Below are 19,609 nucleotides of genomic sequence, written 5' to 3'. Positions count from 1 at the left end.
CTTATAAGTTTCAAAAATGTCTTAAAACATAGATTCAAAACTGGCCATGGAAATCGTAAGAATACCTACTGAGCAATCAGTGGTTTGTTTGATTACCTCAAATATATTATTTTACTACGGATCTTTTTCTATCGTGTGGGTTGAGGTGGATTACCACGCTCATCAACTGTGGTGTCAGGGATATTGTTGAACCCAAAAGGGCCCCTGACATGACTCATGTAACGGATACGTACTTACATCAGTAAGCACGGAAAGTTAGTTTCATATACGTAGAGGAATTTACCTTGAGAATGCTTTCCATATCGAGGGATAGGAGGTCGTTTTTTCCCAGGGTGAGCATGGCCAGGGCGACTTTGAAGACTATTTCGATGCCTTCGGAGAGGAATACGTCCATGATGCGGCAAGCGAGGGGCAAGGACAGGGTTGTTGTGAACAGTGTCAGGAACCAGCTACTCGCATAAATTGATGTGCTGAAACTCTGCGGAAGAAACCACACAAACGACATATTTTAAGAACATAAGTAATTTTTTTAAATCATAGCGAACACTCAATAAAGTCAAGATTCCATTATACTTCTATCCTACAAACTTGTCGATACGACGTTTAGGGCACCGTTTATATTTACACTGGTAGACAAAAAAAATCGGCTTAAGTTTTTTAGGAAAATAACTGCAGTCTACACAAATTATTATTTGTCATATTGATATATGTTTTATTTTCCTGACACTGGAAAACATACATACATAAACTCACGCCTATTTCCCACCGGGGTAAGCAGAGACTATAGAATTCCATTTGCTTCGATTCTGACACACTTCTCTTGCTTCCTCCACATTCATCAATCGCTTCATACACGCACGCCGGTTCAGAGTAGATCATATTAAACCTTTTCTAAGGACATCTCCAAGGACATTGGAAAACTTCCCCTTTAAAATGATACCTATCTATACTTTACGGCATAATATATTTTTATACAAAGTTATTTTCCCGGGCCCTAGCAATAGGAACAACTGGAGTTAATTTCTTGTTCACCAGTTTCATTCCACTTAGGACTTAAGTGAGAAAATTAAGTGCGAAAAATTATGGACTATCTAATTGGGCGATAGGATGTCATCGTGCGATTCGTTATGTCTTAGCTCGTTCAATACACAAAAATACATCTAACTTCTAATACAGATCAACATGCGACCAGAAACTTGTATGTATTCGCATATTTAAAGGGCTATTGTATTATACTAGCTTTATCCGGTTAATAGCGTATTAACACGATGGTGGTATTAGGAGTTAATATCATAGGAATAAAGGCACAGTACGAAGAAAGGAATCCATTGAATAAGTGGGCCAAAGTTCGTTTACTATAACACAGCCAAATGTTGTCGAACTGCAAAGCCAAATTTTTAACAACTTAAAATCGGGGCACCTCTTTGGGCTTTTACTATACCTTTAATTTGGACGTACTCAATTATTTATATCTGGGTTTTTATTGGTTTATCTATACTAATAAAATAATACTTTGTATGTCCTTTGCAGTGAGAAAAGCGGGAACCAGCATTCTTATTGGCTCATTCAAGATCCTAAACACATCGAAAGGTTACGGCAGCGGTCACAATTGGTCGAACGTTGTCAGGCGGCATCTTATATCTGATCTATTAGTCAGATGTGTTGACAGGACACGTTCGTCTATTATTAGGAGTCGAGGTTGTATCGTCGATGGTTACCTGTGATTGGAAGTGCACGTGTAGGTCAGGCAGCAGCTCTTGCACGAGGTTCTCGAGCTGGAACATGCAGAGGCCCAGCTCCGCCATGCTGGGTTTGAACATGTCGCGCATGCGGTGTTGCTGCATGATCTTCACCAGTACTGCGAATGCCTCCTCCTCTGGCATCTATGTACAACATATTACTTATATATTACACACATCCATAATATTTTAATGCCAAGGTTACTCTGCCTGTATGGTAACTTTTCTTGACTAAAATGCCGTAAAAACACAGGAAAGGCCGATAGTTTTTATCTCTGATCAGGTTAGTAGTCTAGAACGGTTTTTACTACATGCTTAGGAAGATAAGCTGAATGTGTTCTGTGGTTTTTACTCGCTACCAGTTCAACAGATATGTCCGGCTAAGTAGTTAACGCGATTTGCGGCAAATTTGTCACGACAAAAAAAAGTTCAGCATGCTCTCCCGTAAGATATATAAATTTTTGAGCAATCTAATCTAATCTAGCCTACAAGATCCCACTGCTGGGCAAAAGCCTCTCCTTCCTCTTATACCTCTCTCTCTCTTGTTCTTCCTCTTTCTTCCTTCCCCTTTCTCTTGTGTGTTTTCTTATTTTTGAGCAATACAAAACAAAATATACTTTTAAACTAGGTTCAGAGATATTGACGATAAATGTTAGGGATATGAAAATAAAAGGAATAGACACGCTTCTTATGTTTGTCTGATACACAACGGAATATTTAATGCCACAACAATTGTATTTTAGGCCTTAAACATGCAGTACAAGTTTCTTTTTAATATTATTCTCGTGAAAGAATTCCTGTGGGTTGCCCCTGAATGTGACGTCAAGTTTCTGATGACGCGGGATATCAAATGACACATTTGAGTTAGTGCTATAAGGAAACATATACATATATATTTTACATAACATAAACCATGGTGTATAATATGTTACTACGTATAGTAACGACCTCCGTAGTCCAGTGGTTGAGCGTTGGGCTCACGATCCGGAGGTCCCGGGTTGGATTCCCCTTGGGGACATATCATAAAAATTACTTTATGGTCTCTAATTTGGTTCTTACATTACTGGCTGATCACACCAGATTGTCCTAAAGTAAGATGATCCGTGCTTCGGAAGGCACGTTAAGCCGTTGGCCCCAGTTACTATTGACGTAAGTAAGTGGTCGAGCCATGTCAGAGGCATTTGGCGGCTCAATAGTAACCCTGACACCAGGGTTGATATGTTTGGTACTCCACCTCACAACCCACACGATAGAAGATGTATAGTATAGACAGTTATTTTGACGCCACCCTGTTGGGCACAGCCTTCCTCTCGTCGATCGGAGGCGGTATGGAGGTATCCCCACGCTGTTTTATGGGGTTGATGGAGAAAGGCAAAAAGGTACCCGAATTTATTTGGAAAAGTTTTACATTACACCATAGAGGTCGTATTTATTGTGCTAGTTTGTCTTTAATGCTAAACCAATATATTGTACTGCATTAAAAAAATATGTATTTGAGTTTCTTTTATTTTTGATATTGTAAATTACGAGTAATATTTGCATTAGTTGTTGATGTTTTTTTTCTAATGACGACGTAGTTATTAAAAAATCACCTGAAAGTCTAAATTGAAATGAGACGATTGTTAAACGATTATAGTATTTAAACTTGAAGCACTCGTGAGCCTTACCTGCATAAGCAGGAGTCCGACTATGAAGCCTGACCCCTGACAGTAGCCAACTTCGCGGTCATGCAGGGAGTATGCCTTCATGACGTTGAACAGCGACTCTTGTCCCAGCCCATCCTTCTCCTTGAAGAAGTCATGTTCAGGATACGTGCGCGCTATATCGCGCCGGATCACCTTCTCACACGCCGATTTCGCCTGTGTTCAAGAATTGCACACTCTTTAACCAGTCCTTTTTGTTCTTATTACTAGTGGTGAGAACTGGACGCTGCTGCAGCGGTAGTGGTGTTAGGACGATGAATTTAAAAAATCTTCTATATTAGTGGTATTGTCCTTACATACAGACGTGTTGCTTATTAAGTAACCGCGAAGGAAGTGGGGCGTAGTTTTAAAGATATGAGATACATCCGATTAACTGAGCTAATAATAATATATCATACGACACGGTGAGATCTGCACATTTACAAAATCGTGCTGTATGTCAAAAATATGGTTTACTTAATTGTACGTATATAAGTTAACATGCATTGTGATTTGGTAACAAATAAATAGTAAAATTGATGATAGAAATCTCATCACATCTCCTTAGCCGGTAACTCGTTTATCACGGGGTCTGTTTACCTGACCAGTAGGTATTTACAACCCCGGTTTATGATAGAGGTAAATTGAAGATAGATGTATAATAAATCGATAAAAAATCTGCATTTGTTTGTCCGTTGCATTTTTTAAATACTATTCTCAATCCCGGAATGGATCGAGGGATTGTCTAGTCTCCGGATTTAAATATCTAGTCATGGATTACCTTAATGTAGGAAGCGTATAGCTTCTTCTCGGGCGAAGTGTCTACGCCGGCTAGCAGCTGCCACACGATGCCTCTGAAGTGGTGCGGGACACCCTGACGCACCAGGTCGCGCACGAACTGGTTGCGCCGCTTCCACTCTGTCTCCCAGTTGCTGACAATGCGCCCCCACAGGCTCCACAGGTCTTCTTCCCCGTTGCTCCCCACCCGGCCTTCTTCATGACTCGAGCTCGTCGCTGCATGCGACAACAATTCCCGTTAGCTACATCAATACGCAATATTTCTTTCCGGTCAAGTAATTAATACCATCCGAGGCAAACCGATAACAAGTAACATAAGTTGTTAAACTTCCCTATATCAAACATTTTAAACTGATAATAATTATTTTGCGAACCTTTTAAAATTTTCTGTCTTTTGTCATGTTGTCAAAAAAGTAAATAAATAATGTATTTTTATACGCTTTTTCCTCTCGGTTATTTGTATGACAGTAATGAGGTACCTGAAAAAAGGAAGTGGGCACTTTCCGAGTGGGTGTAGTATAAACATACTTGAGAAATATCTCCTTATGTATTTAATATCCGTGCAGTAAGTTTACCGAGCTCTAGACGAGAATCTCATAAAAATACTGCTCTCCGTGAAAGTGCCAGTGCAGTAATATAAAATATGTTTATTTTGCGGTTATCTAGTAACAGATTTTACCCCACCAGTAAGCGTATGTTTACCAGATGGAATGATACGAACCTAACGATAAATTTTCCAACACGAGAGACACATAAAATTCCAAAACACTTTTTGTATTAAATGGATTGTTTATTTCTTCACATTTTTCGGTCATCGTGGTTTCTCCGTAACGGTTACGTCATACTCTGCGATATGTCATATTATAATCTTTAGCTAGCTTTGTCCTAATTTCTAGTAACACGAGTTCTAACAGAAAATGGTTGTGTCTTTACAAAGAAACAGTTATATTTTAAATAATTTAGTAGATATTGTTTAACATTTTCGGAGTAAATTTACTACTCTGCTCTGTAACGCTGCGACAAAGACACGGTTTTATACTAATTTGGAGAGAAACTGAGATAAGAGGCGATAAAACGCACCACATAGCTTGAACGAGATATGCGAGACTCCATCTAGCGTGGAAATACTTCAAACTACAAACAAGTTACAATTTTAATAAAAACAAGAATTTATTAATTAAATTTTTTCTTCTCTATGTATGTCACAAAAACAACTGACTGATTTATTTAAAATAGAGGATCTTTTCGGCTCTATTACATAGTACATACACTACACAATTTCAAGGGTAAGGGTGATAAGACTTAGGGAGTAAGGGTTCCGAATATTTCCTGTTTCGCCGAACAGTAACAGAGCCGCATTGACTAGGTCTCTTGATAAAGTGAAGTGAAGCCTCATAATGCACACGAAATGTAATGTAAATACTATAAATTCTTCATTAAAACATTATTTTTAGTGACGGCGACTTTTTGCATGTATAATTTCATAATTGCATTAATATTTAATTAAAATGTACAAAGAAAGTTGAAATAAGAGAGTCTAATTTCACAAAACGGAGCTCTCCTTTACAGGCATTGTTTTTTTAACAGTTGTTGAACTTCTTTAGACTACACACGAGAGGGCTTACGTCGTTTGTTGCGTTATTTTAATAAAACCAAATAACGTCAACCAATAAGAGACTTTTCAGGCTACGATCCTGAAGTACAATATATATGGCGCTGTTTAGATTCTCCTTTGTTTAACCTTATAGTTTCATGAATAACAACGTAATATGCATCTTTTATCTAGTTATTATTCCCAGGCACAATTACATCTTCCACTTATTATTATATAGATGAAAATAAAAACAAGCAATATAGGTAGCAAGCAACATAATTTTATACGTAATGTTATCCAAATATCAAGCATCAATTATTTTTATTTATTTATTTATTTATGGATCACTTACAGCTATGCACATTATAACATTTAGTTAGGATATAATTAGACAAAGTAAAATAGTACTTATGTGTAAGCTAATAGCTGAACACCATTCTATACAGAGTGTTAGTGACATCGTAACGAATACTCAGAGGGATGATTCAGACCATGATTCTGAGTTAATATCAAGTGGAATTTTCCGTCGCAAAATTCATGTTATTTTTTTAGTTTTTTAAAATTATTTTCAATTCTATACTTTTGCGATCGAAAATTCCACTTAACATTAACTAAGAATAATCCGCTGAATGTAATCGTATTCGTTACGATGTCACTTACACCCCATACAAGTACATACAGTAGCCATACAAGTAGGTATGGGTGTTAGTGACCCTGTAACGAATACTGAAGGGGATGATTCAGATCATGATTCTGAGTCGATATCAAGTGGAATTTCCTGTCGGAGAAGTCATGAAAATTTTAGAGCTTATTTAAATTATTTTCCGTTCCATACTTTTGCGACGGAAAATTCCACTTGATATCAACTCAGAATTATGGCCTGAATCATCCCTCAAAGTTTTCGTTACGATGTCACTAACACCCTGTATAATGCTTCTGCCGTTACATTGCATTTTTGAATAATTACTTATTTATTTATTGTCACATGGTATTGTTTGATATTATGCACCCGAGTAATGAGAAAATAGGTAATTATCACGTTTAATCTCGACAGCGCCATCTATATTATTTTTGGAGAACGTAGCCTGGAAAGTCCCTCATTAATGTGTTAGGATAGGTGTTGAGGAGCTCGGTGGCGCAGCGGTAAACGCGCTCGGTCTGCGATTGTTGAAGTTAAGCAACTTTCGCAAAGGCCGGTCATAGGATGGGTGACCACAAATAAAAAAAAAAGATTTCATCTCGAGCTCCTCCGTGCTTCGGAAGGCACGTTAAGCCGTCGGTCCCGGCTGCATTAGCAGTCGTTAATAACCACCAATCCGCACTGGGCCCGCGTGGTGGTTTAAGGCCCGATCTCCCTATCCATCCATAGGGAAGGCCCGCGCTCCAGCAGTGGGGACGTTAATGGGCTGGTGATGATGAATGTGTTAGGATATTTCTGTACGTGGTTTTTCATGCAAGTATAGTAACGGACGCGGATTGCGGGATTTCTAAATTAATTACAGTATCAGTACTTTACATTTTCTATGTAAGTAACGATAGAGCACAGTGGACAGTTATCAAGATAGACAAACTAGGAATAATTTAAAAGAAAAAATAAAAATAATATACAGAGTGTCCCGGAAATAAATCTGGAATTTAGAAAATTTATACGATTTTAATAGTCTATTCGTTGGATCCATTATTTACGGAACATTCTGTTTATTGGAACTCGTATGTTGTACTCACCAGATACTAAAGATATCTGCGAGGTGTCGGAACTCTTCCGACTGTGCACGGTGACTAGCGAGGGGCACTTGGCGTCCGCCTCGATACGTCGGTTCTCTTCCTCCAGTTTGGCGAGTAACGCCCGGTCGGGACTCGGGATCTCACTAACGTGTACGACGCACTCTAAACACCAAACGTGCACTTTTATAATCCGTTTAATACTTTTACAACCGCATCGTTAAGGCGATATAGGAAGCGAATAACAATCGAAGAAAATATATTTTTAATCAAAAGTGGGGTGTCAATGTTGTATTATGTAGAATTACGTGCTCTCTGTCTACCCCATTGGGTAGAAGACGTGATCTTATAAATGTATGTATAATTAATTTATTGCAATGAAAATTCGAAAGCTGCACTGTGATATTATGTCTCATGTCGCTGCTTTCGATGAACAACTCAGCCAGTTGCAAAAAATAAACTTCCTTTTTTTTGACGTGACTTATTGTCGATTTGCCGCAGGTGGCATTAACTACTTGGCCGGACAAATGGGGAGCGCTGAAGGCTCTGACCCGGTACGTTTAAGACAACAGGCCTGAGGGTGCCCCGTTGTATAAATCCAAAATGTGACAAAAAGTAACGCGCTGGCTACATTTCAGTACATTATAGCGCGTGATGGTTTCATAAGATCTGCCAACCATTGCCCAATGGCTCAAATTAGCTTCCAAACGTTTTTTCGATTCTGCTCCGCACCACCCAAATCCCCTGGTAGTTGCGGCTTCCGAATACATCCCGTTTAGGGACGGTACTGACAAGTATCGGCGTCCGAAGGACGTAATATACGATCCCGACGACCCGATTACTCTAGCCATAGAGGCAGCCAATCAACTCGCGACACCAAACACTTCAGAACCCCGATACCGACCCCGCCGGCGTGGTCGACGATTTCCCTCATTCAGCGGTTATCGCTATCGACCCACTAGGGTCGATTAATCCTTTCAATATTCTTCCTCTCAGACGACGCCCTGAGCCGAGGTTCGCGCCCAACTGGGCACCCTCAGGCCTGTTGTCTTAAACGTTGTACCGGGTGAGAGCCTTCAGCGCTCCCCATTTGTCCGGCCAAATAGTTAATGCCATCTGCGGCAAATCTACAACAAGTCACGTCAAAAAAAAAAAATCATAAGAGCAATGTTTAGATTCCTAATCTTTTAGGCCTTAGAGTTAGTTGAAAATTAATAACGATTCATAATTTGTGTATTTTAAACCACAATCAAAAAGAAAATTATTTTTGTTATACTCCGTTAAAATCTTAATATAAACACGTACCTAGTTATACATTTTTGTTTCATATTAAATACAAAGAAGAAAGATTTTGACATATAGTTTTTTATAAATGTTATTTAATTTGTTATATTTTTAATTATATCAAATTCCAAAAAGTTGGGCATCTAGGCAAAGAAACGGGTAATGTTATACAAGTTGTTTCAATGTTTCAAATTGGTTCAGGGAGAAGTAATACTCGTAGTAGTGATACAAAATAGATACACATTTTCAGTTTGTCTTCATATATCGCCTTAACTGGGCGCCGGCATGGGCCATCTTACAGTGGAAAGTTCTACAAACTTGTAGTGTCCGTCCTGAGTAAGTCGGTCTGATCTGCCCAACTGCGAGCGGTTGGACGAGTGTGATCAACTTACATTGGGCGATGAAAATGTTTTGTATAGCTTACCAGCATAAAGTGGTCCGACCCGTTGGTTGCCCACTTGTAAACCTGCCGTTCCACTATCTCCTAATTCGATGCCAATAAAATTTAAAGTCTATAGTTAGTGGCGTAAGAAAAATACCACTTAAAAAATACACTATTTTATCTATGGTATTATAATATAAATATATAATAGTAATTAGGTATTAGGAGTGACGAGCAAACGAATATAACTCTTAATTTATTAAATTTTTCTACATTTTTTTGCATCGAATTAGAAGACTGAAATTATTTGTCATTTCTAATGCAATTTTTACAATCGAGCTTTCAACGACATTTTTGTTAGATAGACAAAGAATAACAAGATATTTTATTAAGTATATACTTATACTATTTACTACTAATTTTGTAACATCGCACTACATTTGAAGATAATTACGCAAATGAACGACCATCTTCATAAATATTGCCCTTTTGCATATAAAAAAAAGTTATTATTTAAATAAGTAATATAATTAATAAACGTTGCGATGGTTACAGCTAAGCATAAACTATGAAAAATAAATTGTGCAGTTATGGAAAAATGCGAGTGAATTTCATATCCCTACTGGTTTCCTCCACCGTGATTTTAGTTGTGTTACGCCTTCGGCCGCGATTGGAGTGATCTTTCAAGCCATACTTATTGAAGTAAAAAATGATGTACAGTTATATTATATTACTTTTTAACGATATCGACATAAAATTATATTGATTACGCCCGAGATCGCACGTTGGTGATTTTCGCTACGTTAAGTATAGATTAAATTAAACTTGCTGTATTCATCTTTTATAATACGTAATAATATCAATACCATATTAGACAATAGTGAAGTGTAAGTAATTTTAATTCAGAACCTTTGAATAAGAAGCAAGTTGGAATCCCCATACGAAACGCCAAAGCCAGTAAGGTTAATAAATTAGGAGAATAAATACAGATGAGGTCGAGTGTTACGATGCTGGCAGGGTATTACGTGCATTAGTAAATGTTAGTGTTGACCAACAAACCGTCCAGGGATGACACAGGCGATTCTGTATTACTAGCGATCGGGGTTCCGGGTAGCGCGGGCGGCACAGCAGGCGCGTCGCGGGCCTCGGCGTCCACCTTCATGGCGACTCCGGATCTGCCATATAGAGCCCTGTTTCTCTCCCCGCCTCACCGCGCGCTCCTCTCTGCACCAGACACGCGCAGTCACGCCATCAGCTCCAACCTCAACCACATACAGAGCTCCTTGTGACAAGCACTCGAGCCTGCTCTCCTCTCCGTTACAATCTTTTATAGAGCGCAACACACTCAATTCTTTATACTCAATTTATCCAGACCAATATGAGATTTAATATAACCCTTAATTCCTATGTGTAAAGTGGATAATAAGTAGGTCAATTTGCTGTGTCAAAATTAATCGTTAGATTTAAACTATTTTAAACTTATTAAGGGATTTTCTGTAATAATAAAGTAGGTATGTATATGTCTTCTATGTAAGTTAAATATGAACCACAACGTCCCCAACAGGTACCACAATAGCTTTAGAACATCTGTAGCATCACTCCATTACACATGCACAAACAATGAATGATAACGATTGACATAAAATATGAATAATTAACGATCACATCACAATCACATCGACGATTCAGTCTCGTTAAGCCAAGTAATTAGATTGTGCGAGTATGTCGAGTTAGACGATAATTACGTAGAACGGTTGTTTTTAAGTTTTTGTTTTGATGAAACAGTGTTGGTAGGTGAAAGTTGGCTGGCGTCGGTGGAATGATCCGCGCGGCGGTCATCCGCCCACTAAGCATGAAGGCCGCCCGACGCCGCCGCCGCCGCTGCGCCACCGACCGACCGACTCGCATTCGCGGCCTATCTCCGCACGAGCACCCATGTGTGCGTTGCTTTACACAGCGAGTTGCGACTGAAATATCGTTCACGCACCACTCGGCCTATACGCCCGCCATTGAAACTTCCCGTGGTTTCGATACTTTTTATTACGTTAATGATCTGTTTTATTTACTCTAACGATAAGTATCCTATAGCTACATGGTATTACTAATTCACAGTATGTTTATCGTCTAGAGCTATACGACACCTTTTAAATTAGTAGTTTAGTTTAAAGTACCTCAAACTACAATACATAGTCAATTGGATTAGAAAAAATGTTCAAAACGTTTTCTCATGTATGTTCTGTAGCGCGAACAAAGGTTTGTGATGTTTCGACGAACTCTCATTTAAGTAGGCAAAAGGTCGATACTCTCGGGAGTCAGGGTGTGACATTATCATAGCAGACAGGCCGTAAAAACGAGATACCTATTGCGTCTATATAAATATTACGTACACTTGAATCGATACTACGATACGACATTAAACTATACCTTTATTAGCGCAAAACAGAATTTATGAAGGTACCTATTAGTTAGATATTTAACAAAATTAAGTTACTCGTTTGATACGAAGGCCGGAGAGGCGGATATCCACTGAGTTGTTTAGTATCACGCAACTTTAATGTATTACTACGATGGATGATGTCCATCCATGCAATCTATAGTCATCATTCGGTATACACGAAATATCACGGTCGCATAGTTAAATAGTATGCTGTTAGTTCTAGCCATGCTTTCAGATATTTTTCGAACATGTTATGCATATTTAAAAATGCAATCGGTCAACCGTTGTTCGCATTTTTTACAAATAGGTATTTGTTTTGTCCGTTTCGTATTTGACTCGTTTCGGTAGTGGATTCGAACATGGCCAGCAGTGGCGGGTATGTAGCGGAGTTCTGAATAAACAAGTCGAGTGAGCTGTGCATCCTCGCTGCAGACAGTAAAATATTCACAGTCACGGCTGTACTCCTAAAGAACTTAGTCTAGTATTCTTTTATCATAAAACCACCTGAAAAATTAATGATGCAGCAACCGAGCGAGTCATCCGTGTTTATTTTCATTACCTTAGATTTTCATTGGATTGCATATTTATTTTGCGCACACATATTGTATTAATAATATGGCTAATCTCTTGTTTCCGATAGGAATTCACTGTTCGTCATTTGGAGAACATCCGAGTACACCTACATATTCGTAATATTATGCGTTGGTTTCACTGAGTGTCAATTTCTATAAACATTTACTATAAATATACTGAAGATAATAATATGTAGTATTTCTCATAGCCGTCTGAGTCACACTTAGACGCTTGCAATATGTAACCGGATTTGTTTGTCGTCGCCAATGTCAATATCATACAAATGGCCGCCCTATCTTCGCTCCCTGAGAGCTTTCCATTTCAGCAAACAAAATTACGATGCATATCGGGTTATAACGCGCACTTTCGTTACTACATTTTTTGTTTGCGTCGACTGCTTAGTACAAGATCTCATATTTTTATCTACATTCTATAGTTTTAAAACTAAAATCAACCGTAGTCGTAGCTAAACCCAAAACCCAGGAAGTTACCTCGACGTCTTGGAGGGCTCATCTTTTGAGTGCTCAGCTAATTATAGAAGCCAGACATTCAATTCAACTTAAAGGGATTTAAAATACTTGAGAAGAAAGAGTTTTAGGAGCGCGTTCTTATCTAAGAAAGCCTTACTTAGAAATGGTCTTATATTTAAATAAGTATTTTAAGTACTACTATTTTTAAAGTAAGACCCAAGTTGATTGATCTGGATTAAAAAAAAGCGACAAAATATTTTTGCGCTATTCAGCCATAAATGCGATGGATGACGTGACACTTTAGTCATAACAAAATGACTACAATGATTACAGATAAGAATTAACCGATTCAATGAAAGATATAATACAGATAATATACTCGTGCCTACTGTAGGTACACCCGATTATAACGTGTGCTTATACTTGTGAAATTTGTTTGACGTGTCTACGACAGATTCTATTTGGGCACTGTGTCAGATATTACATCAGTTTGTATCAGAGCTCACTGAATTAGACTATCGATTGGCTTACAAACATAGCTGGCGGCTAGCCGTGATAATGGCAAGTTTAATACAGTATTGATATTTTGAGTCATTCGTTGGCAGTTTCAATAAAATAAAACCTGTTTAGGATATTATATGTTTTGTTCGATGTCGGAGTATATTAAAATCATCAGATGGTAGTACAGTGAGTTCTGGTGATGTAAATTATAGAAAAGCCGCCACACCTACTAGGCAGTCATGGCATCTAGCTACAAGTGCCGGTAATAATCACGCCGCCGAAGGCAATAAACTTCTAATGTGCAATATGTATACTCTCGACCATGCCTTAAGTATAAGATCTCAAATCAGGGCAAAGCTTGCAAGTGGTGCAACGAGTTTCATTACTAAAATAATTGAAAAACAATACATAATCTTCAAATTAATTTGGCAATGACAGTGTTATCTGAAACACCGATATCAAACAGATCACTTAGGATTTGATTTCATTCCAATTCGCTTTACTGTTCAAATACGATACAAATGACCAAACCTAGGCTTTTACGTGTATCTGGGGCACGTACCTTGAATTAAGGGAAAGGCCGATGTGGAGCACGTCACTACTGGCGCCGGCTCGAACATTAACTGAAAATAAGACGGAAGAATGTTAGGTTTCGAGCTAGGTAAGTAGGTATGCGCAACTAAATCAGTTATTTTCTTCGTTGTCTTTAGGTGCTTGAGAGTTGGAAGGGGCTTCGTCAATGAAGATATTTTATTTAAAAAGGAAAATAAAACGTTGTAAGGAGGTCAGTATATCGTTATGTCAATGTAATGTCGAGCGCATTGAAGTGAAATTGCATCGATTCAGCTCGTCACTCCATGCGCGACGTCACACATCTGGACGATCCGATTACTCTATCCATAGAGGCGGCAAATCAGCTTGCGACAATTAACAATTACGAGTACAACCCCGACACCAACCCCGTCGGCGTGGTGGACGTTTTCCTTCCTTCTGTTTTTATCGTTATCACACCAATTCTCTCCAACATAATTCTGTCAGACGACGCGCTGAGCTGAGGTTCGCGCCCATCTGGGCACCCGCAAGCCTGTTGGTTGAAATGTTGTACGGACACCTAGGCGTTAGCGGGCATTTCATCCTTATGTTGTGGATATACCACCAACCCGCACTAAACGCTTCGCCTCTTCTTTCTTGATGCGAACAGCGAAGGATTTGAACTGCCTGCCGTCGTCTGATTTTCCAACTCGCTATAATCTGGGAGTCTTCAAGACTAGACGAAATAATTTGCTAGGTAAGCGTGATCCACCCTATACCACGTCCTCACTTATCAGGTGAGATTGTGGTCAAACGCGAGCGTAAATCATTCTAAAAAAAAGAGGGAAAGCAGGATCTGCATTGTCTGTAGTAAACCTGGAAGCGAAATAGTACGATAATACCACTTTGATTCAGATCCTTTGGCGTTTAAGGAAATCTACTGTTGATAAATCTTTGCCCCGCGGTGATTTCTTTCAGTTTAGTACCAACCTCGTTAAAGGACATGCGCTTGGCAGCGACGGCGACGGTACGCCCCCCGCCTGCTTTAAACAGAAACTAATGGTAATGTTGACGATTATTTTGTGTTCGCCAAAGCTACCTCCCTGATACCTACTGACAAAGGTTTAATAATGAATAAATGTTTTTCCTTCTGAGAAGTGCCGCTATACTGTCTGTATAGACAAGTTGGTTTCGTGCAACTAGCAGGTTTTTTTGCAAAAAAATAATAGCCGAGGACAGACCCGCCACGTGGGTAGGCGAGCGTGAGTCACGGTCCAGCTAAACACGTTTCCCGTTCTCTCTCAACTTGGTCATTATGACAATACACGATACGTCAGACTTATTACTTTATACAAGCTTCTAATTTTACATTATATCTAAGCTCTTGATGATTGAATATACTGTTTGTATTGTGGTAAAGATAGCTTCGATAGCTCCAGTGGTGTACGTAAGCATAGGTCGCGTTGGTTGTTTGAGCGAAAAGGGCGGTTATGCAAAAATATCCTATAGACAAGTAACAAAGGGAAGGTGGGAAAAACTTACGGATGCGCTGCAAAACGGATATTTATGTCCCCTGGAACACCGTTCCTCGACTAGGGCCTTAGAGATGATGATTCAGATGGCTGCGTGCACTTTTAAGATGATAATTGATATTGTTTGGCCGGCCGGCACTCTCACGCACGGATGTTGAAGCAAGAATTGAATGAATGATTCGGAAATTAGAGTGAGCGCCGCCGGGTGATAAGAAAAGGTTGGAAGCGGGAATGACTGATACTTGAACACATACGCATACAATATTAAAGGAGCCGTTTTAATTTTCTTACGTTATAGTCGACTGCACGAGCCGATTACTTGGTTAGCAGATAACTAGATAATTCACATTAAGACGGAAATTACTTCGGTTATTACAAGTACCTATGCGTTCCGACTTCCAACAACGTAACGTTATTAACGTTCAAAGAAAGTAGGTACCCAATAATGATGCAACTACTTAGTTATTAATCGTGCACAGAATGTTTTTTGTCATTTAATGAACACTTGAGAGCAATGATGAAAAACGTATCGGTATTTATAATTTATTTTTAAAGTAACACTGGATTACTATCGTAAGTGTAGCATATCAAGCAGTATGCCGTAACAAATGAGCGTGACGCGGAGCCGTCGATATAGGAAAGTAACATTAACTACCGTGCCGCTGGCACCCGCCTAGTACGTGCTAGCCACGTAGTTTTAGAGAGAAATTAGCCGCGCATTGTATAAAAACAATAAAGTCATACGCTTGTCATGCACGGAGGTACTTATAGCATATCGCCATGAATAAGGCCTGCAAGGTCATAACTAATAGAGAGGCAGGGAGAGTACGTACTCTACCTCCTCTTGTAACCTACTCGATGCCAATTATTTCACGTCGTTGTAAATAAAACTTTTTAATTACTTTATTTCGACGAGAAAATAATGGATGTCCATTTATGATTTTTAATATAGTACACATATTATGCGAATTCAGACTTATATTAATTAGTGAATTCGTTGGTATGATTTTATCTTTCCACATCATGGTTACGGATAAAGGAGAGCTGACAGGTGAATAAAAGCCGCAGGGACCTATCGTGCAGTTACCTAGTGTGTGGTGAGTTCTCATCTAGGCGCGCTACATCTGCGGACAAGCAGACTGCTCGGGGCCGTCACAGCTCGCGCTGAGTACATCGACCCACACTCTGTCCCGTTGCGTTTCGCCAGCAGCGGCCAATCGCGTCGTCTCGTATGGCCAATTTAAATTTTTCGTGTAGGTACCTACTTTGCTTTTTCTCCTTGGATACGTATTTCCGCACGCCTACCGCTACTGCTGCTCTCACGCGTCAGCGGCTGTTTTTCAACGGTTACATTGAATGTGTAACGTTAATTATCATTTGGTACGAGTAGCACATGACTGCCGCTTCACGTTCGATTAAAAATTGTCGCTATACACTGTTGTCTTTATATTTTTATTGGAGTACTTACCTTAATACGGAAAGCAACTGCGCAAAGTGTATAGGCGTAATGGCGTCTCTCCGCCCCGCACCAATTTGTATCGGGCGCAGAGTTAGATTTACCTCACCCCCTCTGGGTCTGGGATTTTAGTTTGAATGGTCGTAATTAAGGAGTAAAGGGGAGCGCGCGAAGACTGTCTATCTCGCTCTCACTTACGTGGTGAGGCGGCACACGGTACGAATAAGATATTTGTATGGAGTGCCCGTACTCTTGGGGTATGGCCGGTGCCGGGGCTATTCAGAGTTGATGACGATTGGGGTAGTCAGAGCTACAGCCATATCAAGATGAACTAAGTACCCACCTCACTGAGCGTTCTGTTTGATCAACAACAAAAAAAAATCTAAAAATAATACTTATAAAATTGTATTTCACAACAATCTGAATGCTATTATTTAATTAGGTTGTTGAGTATAACATCAAAAGTGTATAATTGCTTATTTAAGACCTTGAGTATATTATTGTATTTCAACAATATGAAAACTACCTATTAAATTAATAAATTGTGGGTTATTGCTTAGCACTCAATTAATATGTGTTTTGACTATTTTAGAGTTCATGGCAACATAATGGATTGTGTTTTGTGTTATAATGGTGGGACTAAACAAAGACTCGTTGTTTATAAAATAAATAGTGGCTTCACTTCGGTGGTCACTTTCATAGAAATCCTTGTTGTATTTTTGTTGTAGTTAAATTTTGTTTTACGTACAGTCATGAGCAATATAATGTACCCACTTTAGGACTTTGTCACACTAACATATTTGACATTTAGTGAGACTTACAGTTCAATTTATCAAAAAAGCTAATGTGACATGGTACCAAAGTGTATACATATTAATGCTCGTGACCGTACATACACTAGTTGAGGTAAAGAATCTTTATGCACAATGTATGTTTCAGTTTTTAACACATCATTTTTAAAATGTTCTGCTCAATCCAGAAATATACAAACACCAAGAAATACTTGTCTGTCTTGTAAGTGCAGTATAAATGACTTAATTCTATGAGGTTAAATATACAGGGTGATAGTGACATTGTAATGAAAATTAATGGAGAATTTCAAACCATGATTCTGGGTTAATATCAAATAGAATTTTCCATCGCAAAATTAATGGTATTTTTTTTAGATTTTTAAATTATTTTTAGATCCATACTTTTGCATCTGAAAATTCCACTTGATGTCAACTCAGAATCGTGGTCGGAATTTTTCGGTCAGAAGTTTTCGTTACGATGTCACTAACACCCTGTATATTTCAGTATTGGCTTTAAAAAAAAATTCGCAAATTAAATAATTTTATTGACTTTCGCCTCGGAGAAAACATTTCGCAATGCAGCTAAAAAAAAAACATGATCCATAGAGATGCAGACTCATTGTAATACTATTTGGGACAAGGCATAGTATACATTCATATTTATACACTGCTAATGAAACATCTCCTGTTACTTTCAGACAGCAGCAAATTAATTCATTTTGGGATAAGAATATATGATGAAAGATGTAAATGTTGACCAATTTACAGTAACACAAATAATATCTGTAGACAAACACTCATAACAATCATGTGTTTGTAATCCCTGACTAGTACTAACCTATCCTTTCCAAAATACCTAATACAACTTCTATGACTACAAAAGTCCTTTTATTTCAATACATAAATTTCACACAACATAAACACAAGATAAAATAGAAAATTCATAGTTCATTATGTGCAAAAGCAGTTTTCAAAAAGTCTAACTAGGTGGCTGGTAAACATTCAACTAATATGATACGCTTAATTTTGCAATAGCTATAAAGTTTATAATAAATACGTAAAATGTGTTATACACCAAAACTATACATAAACATTGTGCATGAAGATAAATAACAACGAATAGTAGAAAAAAAAGGTCAAGGTGTTTTAGTTTTAACGTCGTTGCAGGCTGTTTCGACAACACAAATGAATTTGTATCGTGTGAACTAATTATGTAGGTAAAACTTAACTATCATTTATTTATACCAACTTGGCGGGTGTTTTCCAATAGAAACTAAGTTGCCAAGTAATAAAAAACTTCAATACTCTAGAATTGAAATCATATGGATATTGTAACTAAGTTTTCAATATTGATACTGTTACTTTTGCAGAGTACAAAGACGATGCGAATGTATTGATTTGAATAGTCAGTACCTGACTCATGCATGCAGAAGAATTTTATGAAAAGTACTTACAATTTGAGTCGTGGTGCACTTGAAGGCAAGAATACTAATATTAACTAACTTTATTAACTCAAATACACGATATTTTGATTGAAAATACGAACCTATATAACGGAACCGCCCAGCTGGCAAAAATTCTGTATATCAGTCAAGTTGAGTCACAGATAAAAAAATATATTTGTCTAGTCAAGACCATAGACATTTTTTTTTTTTTTTGGTTTGGTTTTCCCCGAAGGGTAAGGCAAAGGGAACTATGCCCATACAGCCATGTCTGACGTATTTTTTTTCTTGATGATTAATGAAATGATGAAAGGTGATGATGATGAAACCTAAGCCCCCACCCTCGGAGTAGACTCCTACTCCGAACCCCAAACGAATTAACTCAAAAGTCCGCATAAACTTTTGAGTTATGAAGCGGCTTCCTGACACGAAGCGAAAATAGGCAGATACACTTTGTTCATTGAATACTCCAATATAATAACACTCGCGAATGTCTTCCGACTAACTTAATGCGATCATTAACCACAAAACACCACTTCGTATTAATTATTTAGATCATTCAATGAAGAAAGCAACTGTCCCGTTCCCGCCTCCCGCCAAAAAAAAAACCAAGACCATAGACAAGAAAACAGAGTGAGGCACGTTCATAAAGTCAGTTCTTTATTGGTTTTGGTT

At 38.4% G+C, this 19,609-nt stretch overlaps 1 protein-coding gene across 8 annotated transcripts in view; it reads right to left on the bottom strand.

Annotated features, from left to right (window-relative positions):
* The window catches only part of LOC126379792 (ecotropic viral integration site 5 ortholog), a 33,792-nt gene extending 14,660 nt beyond the window's left edge, over positions 1-19,132 (bottom strand). The window contains exons 1-8 of one of the 8 annotated variants that reach the window (XM_050028672.1): positions 19,039-19,092; positions 13,745-13,805; positions 10,261-10,425; positions 7,539-7,700; positions 4,203-4,435; positions 3,407-3,598; positions 1,719-1,883; positions 284-478 (exon numbers count right to left, since the gene is read on the bottom strand). In XM_050028672.1, coding sequence (XP_049884629.1) covers positions 284-478; positions 1,719-1,883; positions 3,407-3,598; positions 4,203-4,435; positions 7,539-7,700; positions 10,261-10,363 — 1,050 coding nt within the window. In that variant the 5' untranslated portion in view covers positions 10,364-10,425; positions 13,745-13,805; positions 19,039-19,092. Of the gene's footprint in view, positions 1-283; positions 479-1,718; positions 1,884-3,406; positions 3,599-4,202; positions 4,436-7,538; positions 7,701-10,260; positions 10,426-13,744; positions 13,806-18,946 lie in introns of all 8 variants that reach the window. The other 7 variants (XM_050028671.1, XM_050028674.1, XM_050028677.1 and 4 more) reach the window with 7 other exon arrangements.
* Positions 19,133-19,609: the final 477 nt, after the last annotated feature.

Source organism: Pectinophora gossypiella, chromosome Z (genome assembly GCF_024362695.1).
Source record: "Pectinophora gossypiella chromosome Z, ilPecGoss1.1, whole genome shotgun sequence".
Classification (NCBI taxonomy): domain Eukaryota; kingdom Metazoa; phylum Arthropoda; class Insecta; order Lepidoptera; family Gelechiidae; genus Pectinophora; species Pectinophora gossypiella.
This window is presented reverse-complemented; position numbering and strand designations above follow the sequence as displayed.